Genomic DNA, 21,882 nt, shown 5'->3' on the forward strand with positions numbered 1-21,882 from the left:
AGCCCAACTAATAAAAATGATAATTGATGCCAGGGTTAAATGAGAACAAGGTATTGGAAGGTTGGCATTTTTCCAGAAAAGATGGCAGCGTTATTCAAAATAAAGCCACAGGGTGAACTAGTTCTATTAATCCATAGAAACCAATCAGAAGTTAGCTTTCAGGAAGGTGTCTTTTATGTATATGATCTTTAGCAAAAAAAATCAGCAGCTTTATATAGTTTCATAATTTGCACTTGAGTGATTTATGACAAAACTTTATTAATAAAGGTCAAAAGATAAATGTATCTTTGTGACATTGGTGTGCCCAGGGTAAAGACCACATTGGAGGTCTATACAGTTTTCATCAAGAAATTTGTGGCAGTACCAGCGTTGCCCAATGTAAGGCACACACATTCCCATGTATTAGAGCTGCCTGGTGGTATAATTATCGTGTAACTTCCGGGATACGCTCCATGCGCTCACATTGCGCCTACTCGCCTTCTGACCTTCTCAATATGGTAGCTTCCAAAGGATGTCCCCTTTTCCCCAAAACGCCCATCAACATCACTTCCGAAAAAGGAGGTGCTACTGTGGGTCACGTGACTGTCAACCGCCTCCCGCTCCTCGTAACCGAAAAAACAATAATAATGAAATGTAGAAAAACAAACACAGATAGATGGACGGATATGGTTTGTGCATTGGAAGAAGGGATAAGTCGAAGGATACATAGGCGAACGAACGGTGAACCTACTGGACGGAGTTCTTGGGGGTAAACAGGCCAAGGCCTTTGCGCGTCACGTGGTACTGCACTGTGGTGTTTCCCCGGTAAAGATGGCGGCGGTGAGGTAGAAAGCGTCGGGTTTGAGGAAACATCAGTACTTCCCCACTGACAGAGAGGTTGACACGAAGAAGAATACGGAGTTGAGTTGTAAGTGTGAATATACTTGGGATAATAACAAAGGACAGGGGGGCGACAGGTATCACAAAAGCGAAAATAACGAGCATACTGTTTACTGCCGGACTGCCGAAAGGACCCGGTAAGGCCCCAGCGAGCCTTCCAGCGGTGGCTGCGATATCATGTATCGCATATTACTGTCCCTCCATGAGACTCGAAACGTTGCGGCCCAGGTTTCATTTGCGCAAACGTCTGTTGGAGAGACGTTGTCCCCGATACACGTGTATCATAAGTCACTGGCCAGCAGTTGGCACACACAGGGCCTGGCACTTGCCTTTGCTCTATCCCACTATTAGCAGTTGGATTGTATCATATAAAACTGCATGAAGTGGAGCTACGTTTCCGCACTGTCCTTCGATTTACAGTGTGTCGCGTCGCCGGCCGATGCAGATCGGTGCCAACGGGAGAGCCGTAGGGTGTATACAGTTATATCGTTAGAAACATGCCCTGGGGCCATAGCTACCACATCACTGCCCTTGGGAAGCGCGGTGTCACTTGAGCTGTGTAATATTCGCTTCTACTCTGTGTGCTGGGACCTGTAGTTCCACAGTTTCTCAAGGGGCGTGTTTAAAAGATTCCAAAGCTGATTTGACTTTTTTTTTATTGTGTAAAGATTTTTTAGTTTAAACGCGCTTGGCTGTGATAGCAGCCTGAATATATTGCTTGTCCTGTAATCCTCTGACATTACATTAGTCATCTTGGCCCAACCCGGAAGTTTATGTTCTTATAGCACGTGGTAAGGAGGAAGGTTGAGGAGAATCGTGGTCATCACCTTTCTTCTGTTACTTTTTTTCCGAAAATAGTTCTTCTAAGGTGATCTTTATTGTCTGGTTGGGCTGATAATCCTTTGCATTATTTTGTAAATGATTTGAGAAGATGAAGGTGCTTAATGTACTAGAAGCCATAAATACAGTTATAGGCTTTATACCTCTTTTGTAGATATGTTATTTGCTCATTCTTATATATCTAATAACATTTAATCACTGTCATTTCAAGTCAGTTTTTTGGATTTTACTTACCGACCCAGTAATTGGGTCGGGTTGAATTATGCATCTTGTTTAATCACTATAGTGTGGAGAAAGTTTACTCTATTAAATGAAACAAAACTATCTGATCTGACTGAATCCAGACCCCTGGACTATTTACAACCCACCCTAATAAACCTTAATTACTTTCACTATCTTCACAAGTTATCTCTATCTATCTGTAACTTCCTAATTTATTGCTTGTAAACACTTCTATCAGTATAAATGTTGTGCCATTTCAGTTCATTTGTATTTTGCCTGATGAAGGGGCCTTAGAGCTCTGAAAGCTTGCAATGTATTTTTATTGTTAGCCAATATAGGTATCATTTCTACAATACTCTTGTATTTGTGTTTTGTTGTTTTTTTTTATTACTGTATTAAATGGAACCTATTTTTGGGTCACTTCACAGCCGTGTGTTAAGAATATAGGTTACACTAATTTTATTTGAATATTGTGAAGACTATTAAAGACTATTTAATGGAATACTCTAACTTGTTGACAGAACCTATACATATATTTATATATAATATTACTTTTAAAAGCCTGTGAGGGTTTCAGACTGTTTGATAGAGCTGACCTTGCAGTTGTAAAGAGAGCACATCAGTCATACAGCAACCTGTTCATTATATCCTAAAAAAATAAATAAAATATATATATGTAATACAAATGTAAAATGTAAATATTTATGCACGTGGGCTGTTGTAAGCCTTAAATTTATTATTTGCATTTTGAAGAGTCTGAATACGTGGTTTGTTTTGGTGATGCCAGACTCTGGCTTTTCCAGTTTTGCTTGAAGGCACAAGTTATTTAGTAACTACTTGTTTTAGGTCACCACAGCGCAACATTGCTTCTGTGAAATTTGGCTACATTTTTTTTCTGACTTTTAGACCCAGTAATATTTCTGTAACATGTAAGCTTAAAAAGTAAACTATTTTAAATCTATATTTGAGGTACAATTTTTTATGCCTTTTTTTTGCTTTTTTTAAGATGATGGATCCAGGCCAAGATTTATTGCTTGCTGCTCTGAGTGAAAGTGGTATAAGTGCCAATGACCTTTTTGATGGAGATTCCTTAGATATTGGCCTTATTGCCCCAACACCATTGCCAGCCATTCAGCAGGTAAGTGTGTATCTGTCTGTGTGTAGAGTGAACAGCAATAACACTTTATCAGTGTACTGCTTTGAGAGATTGGTACTGGGAATTTCGTGGTTTGAAAAGGATAGTTTGTGAGGCAGGGCATAAATTCTAGATAAGGGAACAACCCAGAGTAATGTTGATCTCTGCCTTTCTATTTAGGTGTCCATACATAATTTGGTATTGTACAGTATCTGACTGATTGGTTTGCAGGCTGAATGGATGGATACTGTATGAGGTGCCATATGCAGGATAGCAGTCTTTCCATTATTCCTATGCTTTAGGAGACAGTCTGAATGATTTTAAAAGCAGGAAGTGTTCCTCATCTGCAGATGAATGGCAGATATGGTGCATTGGCAGACTGGAGTTTAGACAAGCCATCTAGGTGTGTTTCATTTTATATTAAAAGTGTTTAAATTGTACTTTTTTTTTTTTTTTTTATTATCTTTTAGGCTGTGTCAATTAGTGGATCAGGAATCAGCAAGGAAAATGAGGCATCTGTTTTAAAGCAAGAACCATTGGCTACATCTGCCTCTGCTTTATTGAATGTCAGGGTGAGAATTATATTTTTTGAAAATGTTAAATGGTGCTTTCAAATAAATGTTTACATTTTTGGTAAATATTGTGTAGTTTCTTAAGTTAGAATCAAGGTTTTTTGCATTCTGGTGCAATGTTTACTTCAAAAGTTATACCTATAACCCAGTGGAAGAGAGTGCCTATAAGATCGTGATTCCGGTCAAAAAGTAGTACTGTGAGTAATGTTCTTTGGCACTTAGACAAAAATGCCCAGATCTAATCCTTATTAATAATGTCTTTTGAACCAAACTAGAACACATAAGAAATTAGAAAATCTAGGCTGCAGAAGGCTGTTGGGAACAGGCAACCTACAAAAGTTTTTGGGATGATTTCCCATGCTCATCCCATGGGCATTGCTAGGTGGGTCTAGTACAGCAATTAGTAACTTCCTTACTGGGTTGAAAGTATGTGAGGTGTACAGAATACACAAGATAGTTACTGCTTGTGTATTCAGCATCATGTATTTCTGCAGTTTTTGACTGTATGTAATATTTACTAGTTTTATACATCTGAAACAGTTCAAGGACTGCTGCTTGGTAAAACATCAAAGTGGACTACTAGGGCACTTAAAACATTAAAGTGGGTGTCCCAAAAACATATATATTTTATGTATGTTTTTAGTGTTTATGCACCTTTTCTACAAACTCAATTATGTCATAAAGGGTTTATTAAAGTCACTTGGGGGTGCCTAACATTTTGGCACCCCCAAGTGACTTAGCCTTTTCTTGTCCTTTAACTGACCTATAGGAGAACTGACTTGTGATATTGTCACATGGGTCAGAATCAGGAGTTGGTGCAGGTAACAAAGGAATAAGCAAACGCTATTTTAATATGCAAGATTACAAATCCTTAAGTATACCTGTATATAAAGTTTGGCTTGCGGCACATACATGCTCAGTAATGGTCTAATCAATGTGTTCTGATCAATTTGAGTATTCATGAGTCACACATGCACACACAACATGCATGTTAAGTTGATGCATTTGCATACACACACACACAATTTATTCTGTTGGAATTCAGTAATTTAGTGCCGGTGGGCTATAGAGAGAGGGACAGTGTACTGAAATGGACAGGGTCGGGTTTAAAAGCATTTGTTAACGGAAAGAAACATCCAGAGACAGAATAAAAGGGAGTGACTGGGAGGAAAGTTGACAGACTACTGGAATCTGTGCAGAGAGTGTAGGAAAAAATCTGAAAGTTTGGAAAAAGCAGCATAGATAAATTTCAATACACTATAAACTTATAGGAAGTCAAAAGGCTTTTGGGATGGCTTTGGAAGATGGGTACAATGCTGCATGAGGGTATATAGAGAAAACTGGCATTGAAACCGAAAACAAGGTAAAAGAATGGCATTCGGGTGAGTACTTTGTTTAGGAATGGGACACATGCATTGTAGTTTTAAACAGAATGGCTCTTTGGGGACACTGTTGGAAGAAGGAAGAGTGACAAAAGGGCTGAGGCAGGGAACAAGAGCTAAAGGTGGACGGCACAGTGGGAGGGGGATAAAGGTTAAGAGTATGGTACGTTGAAAGGGGACTAGAGGTGAAGAGTGGGCATGTATACAAGGGGCTAAATTTGCAGAGAATGGTAAATCGGAAGAGGGCAAGTTTAAAGGGAATGATAAATGGAAAAGGAGAAATTAAAGCGGACCTGTCACCTTAAGAAATAATTTCAAATTGTTTTCTATTGTGTTTGGCAAGCAAAATAAACTTCACTTACACTATATAAATTATGTTAATCTTATTTTCTTCAGCCTTGGAATTCACAATTGCAGCAAGCAGGCAGGGGCCATTTTGTGGACACTGTTATCAAAGCAGGCATTGCATCCTGCCAAAATCTTGTTTCTGTGCCAGAATGGGGGACCTGATGCCCATGTCTATGCACTGGTTACACAATTAGATGGGGAGGAGGGAGGGGGAATGTGAGGAGTTCAGCAACATCTAAGAGGTTCTGAATTGAAAGTGAAAGTAACTATCTGCCCCACCTCTATGCCTAAGGCATAGAGGCGGGGCAGGCATTATATGATTGACAGCTGGGATTTTAAAATGCTTATATAATGGGTTTGGATGTGGTAATAAAAAAATGAATTTGGGTTTCATGTTTAATTTGAAAAGGATTTTTTTTATACAGCTTTTTATGTCTGGGTGACAGGTCCTCTTTAATAGAAAACATGGGTAAAGGATGAAAAAGGAACAGAATTTTATATATTTGAGTAGACAAAATGAAAATGGCTCATGGTGATATGGAGAAAGAGGGGAGATAATGGCATGTGTGGAGGAAACAATGTTATGTGGTAGAAGATGAATTGAGAAGAGAATTGCATGGTGGGGGGGGGTGGTAATGGCAAACGGTAGAGGAAGGAATGAAGGAGCCAGTTGTACATGGGACTTGCTATGGTAGTGCCTGGTATTTGTTGCCTGCAATAGATCTGTGCTGCTGTGAGTGACAAGTCTCTCAAATGCTTTCCAACCAGTAGTAATGTATATCACTGATGGGAAACTATATACGTTGCTTAATTTTTCCAAAGTCACCCGAAAAAAAAAAAGCAAGTGATGCATAAGTTTTTCCACCGGTGATTTATATTATTGCTGGTGGGAAAGAATTTTCAGGCAATTTGTTGCCCACATTAGATCAGATTTATCTAGGTGACTATTCTTTCCTTGTGCTATCACCCTTAGATGATTGGAAATTTTGTCAGTTTTAATATACAAACAGACAAAGGTATAATGTCCGTTGGGTAAATATTTCTGCACATGGGGGGTTTATTTAAATATTAAAACTGACAAGGAGTATCCACAATTGCCCCTCACGGGCACTATGTTTGCTAGTAACTTTTTGAAGTATTGAACATGTTTGATGCATTTTGTAAAGTTTATTAGAATTAATTATTCAGTCCCCACTGATGGAGGAGATCAAGATGCTTGTGCTGGCTCCATCCAGCAGTTCCCACAGGAGAAGGGGCAGCCTTCTGACCGATTCTGAAGGCTGTCAGGCAGAGAAAGGCTACCTGACCAGTGATACACTTAAGTTATTAAATAAACAATAGATAGGGGAATTTTTATGAATGTAAGTTTTGCAATTAAAATTTTTAGTACTATTTTTCTGCTATAAAGTATTATAATATAATATATATTCTGCTATAAAGTATTTCTGCTATAAAGTATTTTAAGGAGTTTATATACACAAGACAATTTATGATTAATTGTTAGATGACATCTAAAGCAGAAAGTCAAGATAAAATTGTGTTAGTTGTTTATTAAAGGAGAACTAAAGCTTAATAAAACATTAGTAATGCTCAACATTATACATATAGTATTTTAGGGTTCTGTACCAGCTAAAAATAGCCTTTTGGCAGTAAAACTCTGAAGATGCCCCCAGTAGCATCTCTTCTTTTACTGATTCACTGCACATTCTCCAGTTATCTGAGCTTAGTGACCCACTCACAAAATACTGTGTGTATATAGAATATAGAAGTCCCAAAGCTAATTATGATAGTAATTAACTCAAATGCACATCACATGGCTGCATAGAAACCATTGCAGCGTGCATCAGAATTTAATAATGCCCTGTGGCATCAGCTTCTATGACAGACTATTCTACGTTTATGCTTGATGATTTAAGACAGCCCCTGAACAGCTGCCCAGAACACTGTGTATGTGTGTGTCACTGGCACCCTAACAAAATCCAAGATGGTGAGGACCTGTATGCAGTACTTCAGTGTAAAAATGAAAATGGACAAATAGATAGACTGCGCAAAATAAAAAAAATGTTTTCAGTATAGTAATATCTATAAAGGCTGAAGTGAGTGGATGTCATAACATAATGGGCAGAACACTACTTCCTGCTTTCAGCTCTCTAAGCTGTTAGCAATCAGTAGCCAATCAGTGAGTTGAGGGTTTTCTTTTGAATCAGACCTGTGTGCTCACAAACTAACTGAACAGTTATGTCCCATGTGCCCCCCACCCCCCAACGTCACTGACTAAGAGTTTAGAAAGTGGAAAGCAGGAAGTAGAGTTGTAGACATCTGCTCACTCCAGCATTTATAGATTACATTTTTGCTTAGTTATATTACAAATTTCTTATTTTGCGCAGTCTATCTATTTTACTCAGTTTCGTTTTTACACTGAACTGTTCCTTTAAGGTTAAAGCAGAAAAAGAGGAAGTTAACCTTTTTAATATATTCAGACATTTATTTTCTGTGACAGAAGGCAGTTTGTCATTTTTATTCTACATTTTTAATTTTATTTTGTAAATCCTATTCTAAACTCGTGAATTTCTTTTTAACCTAGCCTCCATCAACAACAACATTTGTACTTAATCAAATTAATCAATTACCGACACTGGGTAACACAATCGTAATGACAAAGAACACACCTGTAACCACAACTCGACAGACAATTACGGTAACCAAAATCCTGCAAACCAATTCTACAACAAGACCATCCACAGCTGCACCTGTTGTACAGACTACAGTGGCTGCTGTGCCATCTAAAGATCAAATACAACTGAAAGACCTGCTTAAAACTAGCAGCTTGAATAAACTAATGAAACTGAAGCCACCTTCAAACATAGCACAGCCTGTTGCGACAGCTGCTAGTAAGTATTTAAAAAAAAAAAAAGTGTGGTTTCATCATATTTATTGGAAAATATGGGTATAATTAAGGTTTGGTATGTATGCACAACTATAAATGCTAATATAACGCATTTTATAAATGTGTCTAATGATGTGTTAATAATCAGAACACACTGTGGTATCTCTACCTTTGTTAGTATATTTAACATGCTAGACTTCCAGCTGACACCCAGAATATATGCATAATTAACAAAGTGCGCATATGATCAGATGCATTGTGTGGGTCGTTTGACCCATTTACATAGATGCATATGGGTGCAGTATTTTGAAGTGGGCTGTGGTCTCCATACTTAACATTTGATGGCCACACCCAACAGCCCATTCCAATACAGTCTCTGTAACATAGTGATTCTCAAAGGTAATTTATAAACATGATATAATAATCCTCTACATATTTGAATACATATTTTTCAAATATTTATCGGAGTAAAGATCCACTATAATGCCCAGTAGGTACACTATGGGGTCCAGAGAGACAGGGGAATCTATTATATCATGTATGAATTTAGTTGTTTATTCCCAGAAGTTAACGAAGACCAGGGAGGTCCAGGTTTAATATTAGGAGTGAAGGAGATCAGAGTGACTTCTTGCACATCATCATGTGGGTGCCCTGGTGGAAATGTCTTAGGGGCACATTTACTAACCCACGAATGGGCCGAATGCGTCCGATTGCGTTTTTTTGTAATGATCGGTATTTTGCGATTTTTTCGGAAATTATCGCGACTTTTTCGTTACCAATACGATTTGTGCAAAAAAACGCGAGTTTTTCGTAGCCATTCCGAAAGTTGCACAAAATCTGGCGATTTTTTTCGTAGCGTTAAAACTTGCGCGAAAAGTCGCAATTTTTTTCGTAGAGTTAAAACTTGCGCGAAACGTTGCGCCTTTTAAGTTTTAACGCTACGAAAAAATCGGCAGATTTTGCTCAACTTTCAGAATGGCTACGAAAAACTCGCGTTTTTTCGCGCAAGTTGTAATGGCTACTAAAAACTCGCGTTTTTTTCGCGCAAATCGTATTGGTAACGAAAAAGTCGCGATAATTCCCGAAAAGTCGTAAAGGCGCCGAAAAAATCGCAAAAAATACGAAAAAGTCGCAAAATGTTCGTTTTCCAATCGGAATTTTTCGAATTCGTGTCTTAGTAAATCAGCCCCTTAGTGTCAAAAGGGTGTGATAAGCTCTATTCAGAATATAAATGTGGATAGTTCACTCCATTGCATATGAGGAGGCAAGTCTAGGAAACTTAAAGCATTTAAGAGGTTATTTAATGAGACACTGTTTGCCCAGTTGCAGTAACCAATTATCAGAAGCAATTTACTGATCACCTGTTTAAAAGCAAACGTATTGGTTGGTAAGGCTTACTGCTCCTGGGAAAGCTTAATGCCTTTTATTACATATGGGGGTTAGTGTATTCATACTTGATTCTAGTAGTATAGGTACTAGGTGCAAGAATAGGATAGCCATTGTGCTGTGAATACAGGACCACATGGTTCTGGTTTAATTGCCTGATATTCCTTTAGGGGGTTATGTATAAAAGTCACTAAGTTTGCCTAGGAGTAGTAACCCATAAAAAACAATCAGCAGGAAGCCTTTACTGATTGCCTGTTTAAAAATGTTTGTTTGCTATGGGTTTCTGCTTCTGGGCAAACCCATATTGGTTGTGACTGCGCCTGGGCAGGGTTATGGGGTTATGTTTTCCCACACAAGAGCCAAATAATTGTCAAAAATTTTGATAAAGGTAAAAAATCAAAAAGCAGAAAAACAAGTTTATTAATTTTTAATACTATAGGATCAAGTCACAACAATACAGAACTGTTTAAATTTTTTAAGCAATATTAAAGGAAATTGTTTCAAAGATTGATAATCTCATAAATGTATCCCCCTAGGCTGCTTTTTTTTTTTGCTTTACACAGAGCTACAATTCTAAACTGTATTCTGTTATAGCAATCTGTGGCTAAGCATTACTTTCTTTTGTGTAATTTTTCTTTTCTGGCCAGTATGCTAGAAACTTTTGCCAGGTTCAGTGTAAATCATTCATGGATGTTCTGTACTTACAAACATTTCAGTAGATGCTATACATGTCAAATTTTTTTGCAGAGTTTCTAATATTATCTCCAAAGGTAGTATGCCCAACCAAATCAGGTAAGGGTGGACATTAATATTCTGTATATTCTGGGATTTGCGTGCACAGTTGAAATGCAGTTTTTAGACCACTTGCTTACATTGGTGATGTGCACACCCACTTGGTTTCACTTTCCTTTTCCCTTCATTACTTAAGGGAATAAAATGTTTCCATTTTTGCTTTCAGCTCATTTATGTGAATCTTCAGCTGGGTAATAACCACCGGCTCATGGACTTGTGATAGTTCTTGAAATGCTCTGTAGTACATTGCTGCCCCTTACTGCAATAGAGTAGTAGGTGTTAAAGGTGGTAAACAGTAAATCCATGTAAATCACTATGCTGTTAGCAAAGATGAATCAAACATCTCATGTTTAACTGTCCTTTAAAGGAGAAGGAAAGGTAAAAACTAAGTAAACTTTATCAGAAAGGTCTATGTAAATACAGCCATAAGCACTCACAGAAAACCTCTGTCAAAAGATTTGTTGTCTCTGTTTTCCTGTGCCAGAGACATGCAGCTCTCCTGTTCCCCCCCCCCTTAGGAATGTGTGATCTGAGCCAATCAGCAGGAAGCTTCCTCATAGTCTAACTAACTGGGCATGTACACTGGTCTTGGTGCAGGAGCGAGGCATTATGGGAACTTTCTTTACAGAGCTCAGCGTTTTTTTTTCCTATGAGGCTTCTGATCATCTGAACGGGAGAAATATGGGGAGACTTAAGGGGGCACTAGTGAAAGAACTAAAAGTATGCCTGCAGCTTTAGATTAACTCTTTTATTAGCCTTTCCTCCTCCTTAAACAGTCATTAAAGATATGGGCCACAAGCCAATAGAAAACAAGTTTTGTGTTAATGGTGATAAAGGTTTACAGGGTGTTGACTTTTTTTTTTTTTTTTTTTACCACATTATTACTAATAGCTTTTTTAAAGGATGATTGTTTTCTTTTATAGCTGACCTACCCAATGGAGCAAAGAAAGATATTTCTAAGGAGGTAACAAGGATATGGATCAATGAGGATATCAAAATGAGAAGTTTCTCCCCTACTAATGTAAGTAGAAACTCTTGTATTAATTTTTGTTATGCTTCTCTGTTTGCCAGAAAATGTTGTGTGTGTTGATAAATAGTGACAAGGTTTTGAAGAATGAGCGAGAGTTTTGGTAAAGTTGATATGAATTAAACCTCTTGTCTGATCATATCTCTTTATAGGAGTATATTAAATGTAAATACAGAAGTGTTTATACTATGGAATTCTGCATTATGGAGTTTAATTAAGCTTATACTGTGTTTAATGATGCATCGATGCACAAAGCTCCAGATCATGCTGTGCAACTGTAGTTGTTTTAAAGTCACTATACTAGCATTCATTTTGACTTAAAAAAAAAATATGCATAGTAAACAAGTATTCTAGACATAATGCTGCTGGGACAGCTCAGGAATTTTTCAGCCCATGTGTATGTCATAGGTCCAGGGATGCTCCTGCCCTGAGCCAAGACGAGAAGCTTGCCTTTGGAGATAGGCAGATAGTACCAGGAGTGGCAAAAAGCCTTTTTTTTTTTTTTTTTCCATTTTCCATCTCTTGTAGTGCAGAGAGCGCAATAGCACTTTCTGCACAAGCAATGCGGCCCCCCTTGACTCGCTCCACTACAGAATAGGTAAGATCAGAGCGGTTGAGGACAGGCAGCATCAGGACCCCAGCGGAAGTAGCCCTAGAAATGCTGCTGCATAGGTCAAAGAAACCATTTGAAAAATAAGAGATTGAGAGAAGCACCAGGGAATGATACAAAGCTGCAGAAATGAGTGTTAAATTTTTGAGTACCCTCGTACATTTCAGAATCCTATTTAATGATTTAACAGAAAGTCCCAGTTAAAGAAGATGAAGAACCTGAAGAGGAAGATGAAGATGAAATGGGGCATGCAGAGACTTATGCTGAGTACATGCCCATAAAATGTAAGCTTGCTAGTACATTTATCTTTGTTTGGAATACAAAAAGCTTGGATTTTGACCTACTTGCAAAACATATAATTTATGCATACTGTGCTTTCCGTTTAATGTTTTGCAACATTTTATGATCGTCCTAAAATTAATCTTGGCATGTATGCCAGACATGCTTCAGAATTTTGTGCATAACATACATTAAGCAAATTGACAGATTGATAATGAGTGCTCCAAATGATAGTGGTATATGTTATGATTTTAAAGGGGGAACTATTGCAAAAATTAAAATGTAATATGCCCTTCATTCCATGGAAATAAGAAACTTTTTAAATCCGTTATAAATTCTTTTAACGTTTCTGAAATAGCCAATTTAACCATCAGTATATCCCTCTCTCAACAATAGACTCTTATTGACAGTGGGATCAAATACATTAGTGTCTGCTGCCCTTGCCTAGACAGTGTATTAGAGCTGACTGTGTTGAAAATAACCATCGCAGACACAAAGCTGCATGTAGGGACAGATTGCAAAGTGGGGATAATGAAAAGTATCTTATAAATTCTTTAGCATTGCTAAAATAATTACATTTTCTATTAGATCATTTTCGCAATAGTTCACCTTTAAAGGAGAAGAAAGTCATGTTGGCATTTTACTGCCAATAGATTCAACACATTAGTGCCACCTAGAACACTAAATTTATTCAGCAGACAGCTTTACTATACTGGAATAAAGAGCCTAAGAAGCTCCCTCTGATAGCAGCTGCCATTTTAGCTTGGCCTTGGTAGCTTCCTGCTGCAGTTATAGCCATTGGAAGCTTCGATCACACATTCCTAAGGGTGGGGGAAATTAGTTCTTATGCATTCTTATGGAAGAGGGAGAGGAGAGAACTGAGCAGGCTCATGCCCCAAGCCTGAAGGAGCCCTAGAAGAGAGGAAGTCAGATACCCTAAGAACATGTTTGCAAAAAAGGAGACAAGAAATCCTGTCTTTCTTTTGATAGAGGACTCAAGGCATCTTTTCTACTTATGGCTGTATTTACATAGACCTTTCTGATAAAGCTTACTTAGTTTTTACCTTTCCTTCTCCTTTAACGAGAGAACCAAGGGAGAACATAAACTGTGGATTAAGTTCCTACCCTGCCCAGACTCTAAAGCTAATCATGCACCTGTAGATTTTTAAAATATGTTTTTGTTATAGGACAACCAAGCTTATCCTGAAGCAATCGTTAAACAGAACGATTTAAAAAAAAAAAAAAAAAAAAAACTATTTCAAGCAATATTGTCTAGGAATAACTGTGGGTAGTTGCCTGCTTGGTCCTGCAACCAATTGGACAATTGACAAATGTCATTGTTAACATTGAAAATTTTCTAACCTGCCTGATCGATTTTCTGACCGATGTACGATCATTCAGTGCACAGTAACCTTAAAGGACAAGGAAGGGTTAAGCCACTTGGGGGTGCCAAAATGTACCTTGTACCCCAGGCTGGTGCCCCTGTTAGGAGAAAACAGCACCAGCCCGGGGTACCTGTAGCGAGCGCTTCCTCCTTCCTGCTTCGTTTTGCCGGGACCCCACGACAGGCGCATGTACAGTAGAGTGAAAAGCCGACTTCTCTGTTAAAGTTCGGCTTTTCACTCTACTGCGCATGCGCGCGAAGCAGGAAGGAGGAAGCGCTGCAGCTACCCCGGGCTGGTACTATTCTCTCCGAACAGGGGCACCAGCCTGGGGTAAAAGGTAGGCGATTTAAGTCACTTGGGGGTGCCTAACATTTTGGCACCCCCAAGTGACTTTGCCTTTCCTTGTCCTTTAAGATAATTTGACAGTTTTGTCAGATTGCACTGAAATTGGTCGTTAAGGAAGGAATGATCATTGCATGTGTAGCCATCTTTAGCCTTTAGTTGTGAACTACTTATCCCAGCGTTCCTCATCATTAAACAGTTGTGACTGCTGGCAGTTGTAGTTCCCAAATCCTGCAATTCTAGACACATCACTGCGGTTGGCTAATGCAAACAAACTTTCTCGTACAAGCACAGCCAGGATATGTACTGATCATATCCTTGCTAAAGACCAGTTTAACTTGTTCATGCTTATTAGTGTATTGCAAGGTTTCTGGTCAGCAAATTTTCCATTGTTTCCACACAATTATTATTTTAGAGAGTTCATAAAATGTGACCAATGCTTCACCCTCTGTGTATACAAAAAACAATGTTCATGAAGAGAAAATGTAAAAGTTTACGTATTTTTGTTTAGATTTAATTTAATTTAGCCTGTTTAGAACCACTTACTGGTTTTCATCTTCTCCAGTAGCAGCTAGTGTGCACACATTTCTTGTGAATGTTTGAGACACATATTCATTCATGAGGTGAACTGAGGAAGCTTTCGTAGTGAATGCAGTTGATCATAATTTTAGGCTTGTAGTTAGGTACATTGGAAATCAAATAGCATAGTTAATACATTTTACATGATAAAGGACTTACAGAGCTCACTGAATCAGGGGGAGATATCATATTAACCCAAAAAATAGGCTTTAAGAGCATAAAATGTCCATTGGCTCAACATTGAGCCAGGGGCCCAAATTTGGCAGGACACCACCCAGCCTCATAAGTGAGTCTTATAGTGGAGAGTAAATTATTAACTAAGTTGACCCATTGCCTAATTGCAGGAGCATTATTTCTCATCCAGTGGATCAGTACATTTAATTTTTGTAGATAGCAACACTGCGTAATATTTTGGTGCTTTATAAATACATTTTAATATAAGAATTTTTATCTTACATAGGACATTAAATTAATTGCTGGGTTTCTGAAAAATAGTTCCCCTGTTAATAGTACTCAGTTACAACAAAATTTTAGGCTGTTCACATCTTGATAGATCTATATACTGTAAATAACATCTGACTGCATAGATTTTATTTTTAAAATATAATTTACATTTTATTCTTTTAGTAAAGGTTGGGCTTCGTCATCCTGACCCTGTTGTAGAAACCAGCTCTCTGTCTAGTGTGACGCCTCCAGATGTTTGGTTTCAGACCACTATACCAGAGGAAACTATTGATAATGGCTGGCTGTCTGCTCTTCAGTTAGAAGCTGTAACCTATGCTGCTCAGGTTTGTTTCCTCTCCTTTCCTTGCATTCCTTATTTATAACTATAATACTTAAATAAAGTTACTGTTGAGGAATGTTTAATGGTATTAAGAATTGATGATGTGATAATGGCAGATTGAAAAAAAAAAAAAAGTTTAATATATGGAAAATACCAGTGTAAAATATCTATGTATCTGCTGATGCTGTTTTTTTTAATTGAGATCTTTATACATACATACATACATAAATGTCATTACAGTTTCCACTGTTTAGCTTTGATCTATTGATTGGAACAGCCAACAAAAACAATAAATATTCATAGAAATATATATACATACATACATAGAAACATAGTGTATGGCATACATAGAAACATGGGTGTATGGGATACATAAAGGTTAACATCCTTGGGTATAGTAATTATTTATGTGAAAAAACAGGCAGTGTTTTCTATCAATTTTGTACATGGTGTATTTGTATTTTTATATCATTATGCTTTTTCTTATAGCAACATGAAACTTTCTTGCCTAACGGGGAAAGAGCTGGTTTTTTGATTGGTGATGGTGCAGGAGTTGGCAAAGGAAGAACTATAGCTGGAATCATATTTGAAAATTATTTACTCAGTAGGAAAAGGTCCTTATGGTGAGAAATTTGTTTTGTTTTAACGCAACAATTTATTTTATCTGACATGTAAAACAAAATTTAAAGATTTGTTTATAATAAACTAACTTAAGTGGGAGGGAAAGAGTGGAGATAAATGTAGCAATCCTGTACCTACCGTAAGTGTAATCTAACCTCTTAACTGTTTAACAGGTTTAGTGTCTCAAATGACTTAAAATATGATGCTGAACGAGATCTGAGAGACATTGGGGCTAAGAATATTCAGGTTCATTCTCTTAACAAGGTAATGTGCTTGTCCATCATATTTGAAAATTAGCCTTGCAGATAAAATAAAAAATTATTGTAACATTTTACAACCAGTTTCTTCCCGGGGGGTCTCATACATCAATGGACTATCGTTCCCTTTGCAGGGAAACTTGGATGTATATAGGATATAAAGTGGTTTCACAGGGTGGAAAAATTCCCTTCAATTTCCTTTTTTTCCCCATAAAAGGTCAATATTTAAGACCTCTCATCTTTGACATATAGTCAAATAGTCGAATAGTTGATTATACTGGGAAGGGTGGTTTGGTTGAGACTTCTGTCTCCCATGCAGCTTCTTTTTTTTTCCTTGCCTATTTGTCCAGAATCATCCCAACTTAGGCAACAGTCACATGTAGCGTACAATCCTCTTCTCATGTCTGACTCTTCAGAATCTATTCTTGTTAGCCATTTTCATAAGGAGAACAGCTCACATGCATCTCTATTTGTGGTCCTTTACTAGGACAAAGTCATTTTTAGGCCATTTCTAGCGTTTTTTTCCTAAAGCAGGTTTATCAGTGAGGACTTCTTGGCACCTTCCCTGTTGGTATTTTATATTTCTGGTCTTGGATTTATCTTATATAAGTAGTGACAATTAGCACAGCTTTCTTCCTCTGTTCAGTTTTTTATTCTCCCTCTCAAGGGTTCAGACAGATGGAGTGATTAGTCTCTGCAACTTTTTAAAGCTGCAATCATAGTAACTAAATATCCTGTCACGCTGACTAACCTTTGTTCAAATATATATGCCACCACGTTCGAAATGTACAGTGCGGTACAAGTTGCCACAACTTTTTAGCGTGACTATAAGTTGCCGCGACTGGACTAATCACTTCATCATTGCACTGACTAATCACTTCATCTGTCCTCACCCTATAAGTGTCTTATAAATTACAATGTGTATAAATAAAGACTGATTATATCAGTCTGCAGCATTGGCAATTCAGGCATTAAGTTAATATTTTTTTAACTTCAGGCATTTATTAGTTTGGTTTCACAGTGTCAATATATACAATGCATAGGTAACAGTATTGCAGTATTAGTTACACATTAATGATTAATATTTAATAGGTTTTTCAGTGTAATAAATACTTTTACACACATTTGTTGCAGAAATTATTCTTATCATAATCATTTTTCTTCCCCTCTGCAGTTCAAGTATGGTAAAATATCCTCTAAGCATAATGGCAGTGTAAAGAAAGGAGTCATATTTGCTACCTATTCTTCCCTTATTGGTGAAAGCCAGTCTGGTGGAAAATATAAAACCCGCTTAAAGCAGCTTCTGCATTGGTGTGGAGAAGACTTTGATGGTGTTGTATCCTTTTAACTAAAGGCAGAAATGTTATTGGTATTGTTCATTTAGATTGTAAGCTAGGCTAGGCAGGGTCCTTTGGTATAGGCTATTTGCATGAGTGCAGAGGGCTGTCAGAACCTGATAATGAAGATCATTAATTCAAAATATAATTTTTCATTTGTAAAAACCTGAATTTGTAACTCTAATATGTTAGCCAGCCTATAATATCAACTAATGGAAAATCTTAACAGTATGCTTCCTAAAGTAGAATTGGAATGTGGACAGATATCCCTAACACATGCTATTTGGAAGCATGTGCCACAAAAATCATTCATTAGCTTCAGAGTACATTTTCATGCAGCATTCTTTATCTTTAGATAATAATAACATTTTTAATTTTAGCTTGATTCTTGTTTGCCATTAATGCTCCTTAATTTACTAAACCTCAGATTGTGTTTGATGAGTGTCATAAAGCTAAAAATTTGTGCCCCGTTGGTTCTTCCAAACCTACAAAGACCGGTTTAGCAGTGTTAGAACTTCAAAACAAGCTGCCAAAAGCTAGGGTCGTATATGCTAGTGCCACAGGTAGGTGCAGCCTTTGTGTTTTTTACTGTTCATAAAATTGTGTTTCCATGTTAGCTATGCATTCTAAAAGAATTTTTTTTTAGGTGCCTCTGAGCCAAGAAATATGGCTTATATGAGTCGACTTGGAATTTGGGGTGAGGGAACTCCTTTCAGAGAATTCAATGATTTTATCCAAGCTGTTGAAAGAAGGTATTTGTTTTTCTTTTTTTTTTTTAAATGTTAATATTTACAAAGTTTTTTTGTTTGATTACAATGAGAAAAAGCAAACCATAAGTAGATTTCCTTCTTTGACCTTTTAAATAAGATGATTTGCAACAAATATCAGAGCACTGTAATCATACATACTTCTCTGATTTCAAATGCTGCCCCAAGATACATTTTATACTTGTTTGTGAAGGAAAGGGTAATGTTGTGGGATGTGCCAATATGTTGGGCACTCCCCCAGCTTATTCACTAACCTTTTTGAAGTTTTTAAATCTTTTTGAAAAAATTGTAGCAGCATGGCACTCCTCAGACTGGTGCAGTTTTTCAGTTTCAGTAGATTTTCATTGTAGTTTTGTTATTTCAAACCAATACAACATAGCATTTTTATTGAATATATTCAGATTTTTCATGATCAAGAAATCTCTAATGATGAGATCTACAATATATTGTTGTACATATACTTTTTTTTAGCAGTTGAAGCAGAGATATAGCAACATAAGGTTTATTAGAGGAAGGAGGAAAACTGAATAGTAACATATGGGGATATATTGCTGTGTTTTTAATTTTGGTCCTTTTAGTTGTACTCGTCAATAATTCTTTTATTTTTTATTTTATAGAGGTGTGGGTGCAATGGAGATAGTTGCCATGGATATGAAACTAAGAGGAATGTATATTGCAAGACAGCTGAGCTTCACCGGAGTCACATTTAAGATTGAAGAGGTTCCTCTCGGCCACGATTATGTAAAAATGTACAATAAATCTGTCAAATTGGTAAGCAATTTTGTCTTGTTGTCTAGTGTACCGACAAACTTTTTTTTTTTAAGTGCCTTTTATTAAAGAATAACTTAAGCTTAAGCATCTTTTGGGTTTTATGCAACGACATTGTTTATTTCTTTAAAAAAATTCATTAAGAGTATCCTTCCAGTATGAAAAGCTTTCTGTTTGGATATACCTAATGAATCCTGGCACAATAGATGTACTTTGCCAGTATTACATTTAAACAGAAAAATATTTTTAAATCTTAAGTAAACTCTTGCTGCCAAAAACAGAATCTATTTGCTTTTTTTAATTTTTATTTATATTAGACCAGGACTTTCCTGTAGAAGGTCACATTAAGTGACTGAAATGTTGCATTAGATCAGTAAACCACATTGTTATTGAGATATGCATGTATCCATTACACTTTGGCCTATTAGTTTTGTTTAAGGTGTTTAGTTACATAAAGTATTTGGTACTTTTTTTTTTTTTTTTACATATTTTGAGTGCCATTATCTTATCATTTTTGTGCTCTAATTAACTAGTGGGTGTTAGCCAGAGAGAGGTTCCAGCAGGCAGCAGATCTCATAGATGCAGAACAGCGAATGAAGAAATCCATGTGGGGTCAGTTTTGGTCTGCCCATCAGAGATTTTTTAAATATCTCTGTATAGCATCCAAAGTCCGAAGAGTTGTTCAGCTTGCAAGAGAAGAAATAAAAAATGGCAAGGTAAGTTTTGAATGTAAAAAAAAAAGCGTTGTAATATATATGCAAATTTTTTTGGTTACCTTTTAAAATCCATAGAGTTTATTACAACCGGGTTTGAGGTTATAACTAATAATGGTCACGGTAGTTGTAGTTATTGGTGGTGTTAAAAGTCAGTCCCTATCCAGAGATGTCCGAAACCATCTGTTATGATTGATGTTAGGGTGAGCTGGTTGACTTGCTGGTGAGGTATGAGTTAACAAGCACTGGCTGTGCAGCCTATCAGCATTGGACATAGGTTTTATAAACTCCTGGAGTACGCTCATCTTTGTCCGTTCAATTTGGTCTCAAGTGTGGTTAGTAGTGATGTGTGGGCCGGCCCGGGACCCGCAGGCGGGTTCTCAGCACATCATCTGCGGGTTGCGTGCGGGTTCGGGTTGAGCTCTTCTGCTCGCCCTCCCCTAATCACTAATGCAGCAGCTCTGTGTAACAGCACAAATCTGCACATATGTTTGCTGACTTTTTTAGTTCATACTGTAATCTTAGTTTTTGTAAATATATGTATATATGTATGTTTCTATTTACAAACTACAGCATTTTAGCCCACACCAATTTTCCACTTATTATACCTGTTCTGCAGGATTTAGTAAGCCCCCGCCTTTTTTGGGAAATAATTTTTTGTATTTATCTTTCACACTGTAAATTGGAATATGTAAAACTTGATTAGAAAATGTTCATGTTTCTACCTAGTGTGTTGTAATTGGCTTGCAATCTACTGGAGAGGCGAGAACTTTGGAAGCTTTGGAGGAAGGAGGTGGGGAACTAAATGACTTTGTCTCTACAGCAAGGTAAGTTTGCAGAGCTTTAAATGAAACAAAGTAATACTGGCATAGGAAAACATGTAATTTACAAAATGCATCAGTTATTGCACTCTGCCAGAAGAATCCTGCAGTATTTACAGTAAAACCTTTAATTTTACATGCCCTGATTTTAAGTTTTCCTGAATTTACATAGTTTTTTGTGGATCCAACAATTTATAATGCATTTTAATGGGTGCTTTTCCCCTGATTTTACATAATGGTTTTCCCCGATATTACCTAAAAATTTTTGTCCTAATGTTTCCGTAAATGGCAATTTGTCCTCTTTGAATGGTATTCATGGATAAGAGGTTAATACAGATACATAGTTTGCCATGATTTTGCCTGTAAATAGTAAATTCCAATTAGTCTACATCTCGTACAACAAGCACCAATCGCTTATTGCTTTAGGTTGTGCATCTGATTGTTAGAGAGGTCTGGCACTCCCCCTATTCCCACCCCCCCATGGATTTTTTCCAAGCTGCACCCAGGCAAGGTTAATGAAGATATAAGCTCCCCAAGTATGGGATCCCTGATCCGGAAACCCCTTATCCAGAAAGTTCAGAATTACGGAAAGGTCATCTCCCATAGACTCCATTATACTTTGTATTTATCTATCAACCCCCCTGCTTGTATTAATGTATTTTACTGTACAGTGCTGCGTACATAAGTAGCGCTTTGTAAATGGATATACATCCATAAGCAAATAATTCTAATTTTTAAAAATGTTTTCCTTTTTTCCCTGTAATAATAAAACAAGTTTAATATACATTTATATATCCTTAACACCTTTAACTTATCATGACACTAGCTAAGGGTATTCTGTAACCTGGCTACTTGCTATGTTTTAAACTATAAATTTTTTTGCACTGTGAAACAATGCTGTGAAATAATATATCCTTATAAGTGGCGTTTCTGTGGTCAACAATATTAATAGGTTATTTCACTTATGTGCCTTTTATTGGTAATTCCAGTACCACTGACATGAAAGGGAGAAAAAGGAAATAGGTCAAAAAGAATCATTTAGTTGGGACTCCATGAGAAATGCCACTGCAAAATATTAAAACATTCTGGATGAGACACAGGAAACAGGTTTCAGGATGATCGGTACTAACTGGTCACCATAAAGCAGAA

At 37.1% G+C, this 21,882-nt stretch overlaps 1 protein-coding gene and 1 long non-coding RNA gene across 5 annotated transcripts in view; one reads left to right on the top strand and one right to left on the bottom strand.

Annotated features, from left to right (window-relative positions):
• Positions 1–238: 238 nt before the first annotated feature.
• Positions 239–823, bottom strand: LOC116407493. Its single transcript, XR_004220351.1, has 2 exons — positions 731–823; positions 239–602 (listed from the first exon to the last, which is right to left on the bottom strand). It is a non-coding gene; the product is annotated as an uncharacterized LOC116407493 (long non-coding RNA).
• sbno1 (strawberry notch homolog 1) overlaps positions 583–21,882 on the top strand; it is a 36,068-nt gene continuing 14,768 nt past the window's right edge. Inside the window, exons 1-16 of one of the 4 annotated variants that reach the window (XM_018090435.2) lie at positions 583–907; positions 2,948–3,079; positions 3,547–3,648; positions 7,963–8,269; positions 10,399–10,443; positions 11,367–11,464; positions 12,271–12,364; positions 15,293–15,453; positions 15,939–16,072; positions 16,244–16,334; positions 17,502–17,663; positions 18,092–18,227; positions 18,311–18,416; positions 19,049–19,202; positions 19,733–19,915; positions 20,642–20,739. In XM_018090435.2, the coding sequence (XP_017945924.1) occupies positions 2,948–3,079; positions 3,547–3,648; positions 7,963–8,269; positions 10,399–10,443; positions 11,367–11,464; positions 12,271–12,364; positions 15,293–15,453; positions 15,939–16,072; positions 16,244–16,334; positions 17,502–17,663; positions 18,092–18,227; positions 18,311–18,416; positions 19,049–19,202; positions 19,733–19,915; positions 20,642–20,739 (2,003 nt within the window). In that variant the 5' untranslated portion in view covers positions 583–907. Of the gene's footprint in view, positions 908–1,091; positions 1,671–2,947; positions 3,080–3,546; positions 3,649–7,962; positions 8,270–10,398; positions 10,444–11,366; positions 11,465–12,247; positions 12,365–15,292; positions 15,454–15,938; positions 16,073–16,243; positions 16,335–17,501; positions 17,664–18,091; positions 18,228–18,310; positions 18,417–19,048; positions 19,203–19,732; positions 19,916–20,641; positions 20,740–21,882 lie in introns of those variants that run through there. The other 3 variants (XM_018090438.2, XM_002935197.5, XM_018090447.2) reach the window with 3 other exon arrangements.

The sequence above is a fragment of the Xenopus tropicalis genome, chromosome 1 (assembly GCF_000004195.4).
Source record: "Xenopus tropicalis strain Nigerian chromosome 1, UCB_Xtro_10.0, whole genome shotgun sequence".
NCBI lineage: Eukaryota > Metazoa > Chordata > Amphibia > Anura > Pipidae > Xenopus > Xenopus tropicalis.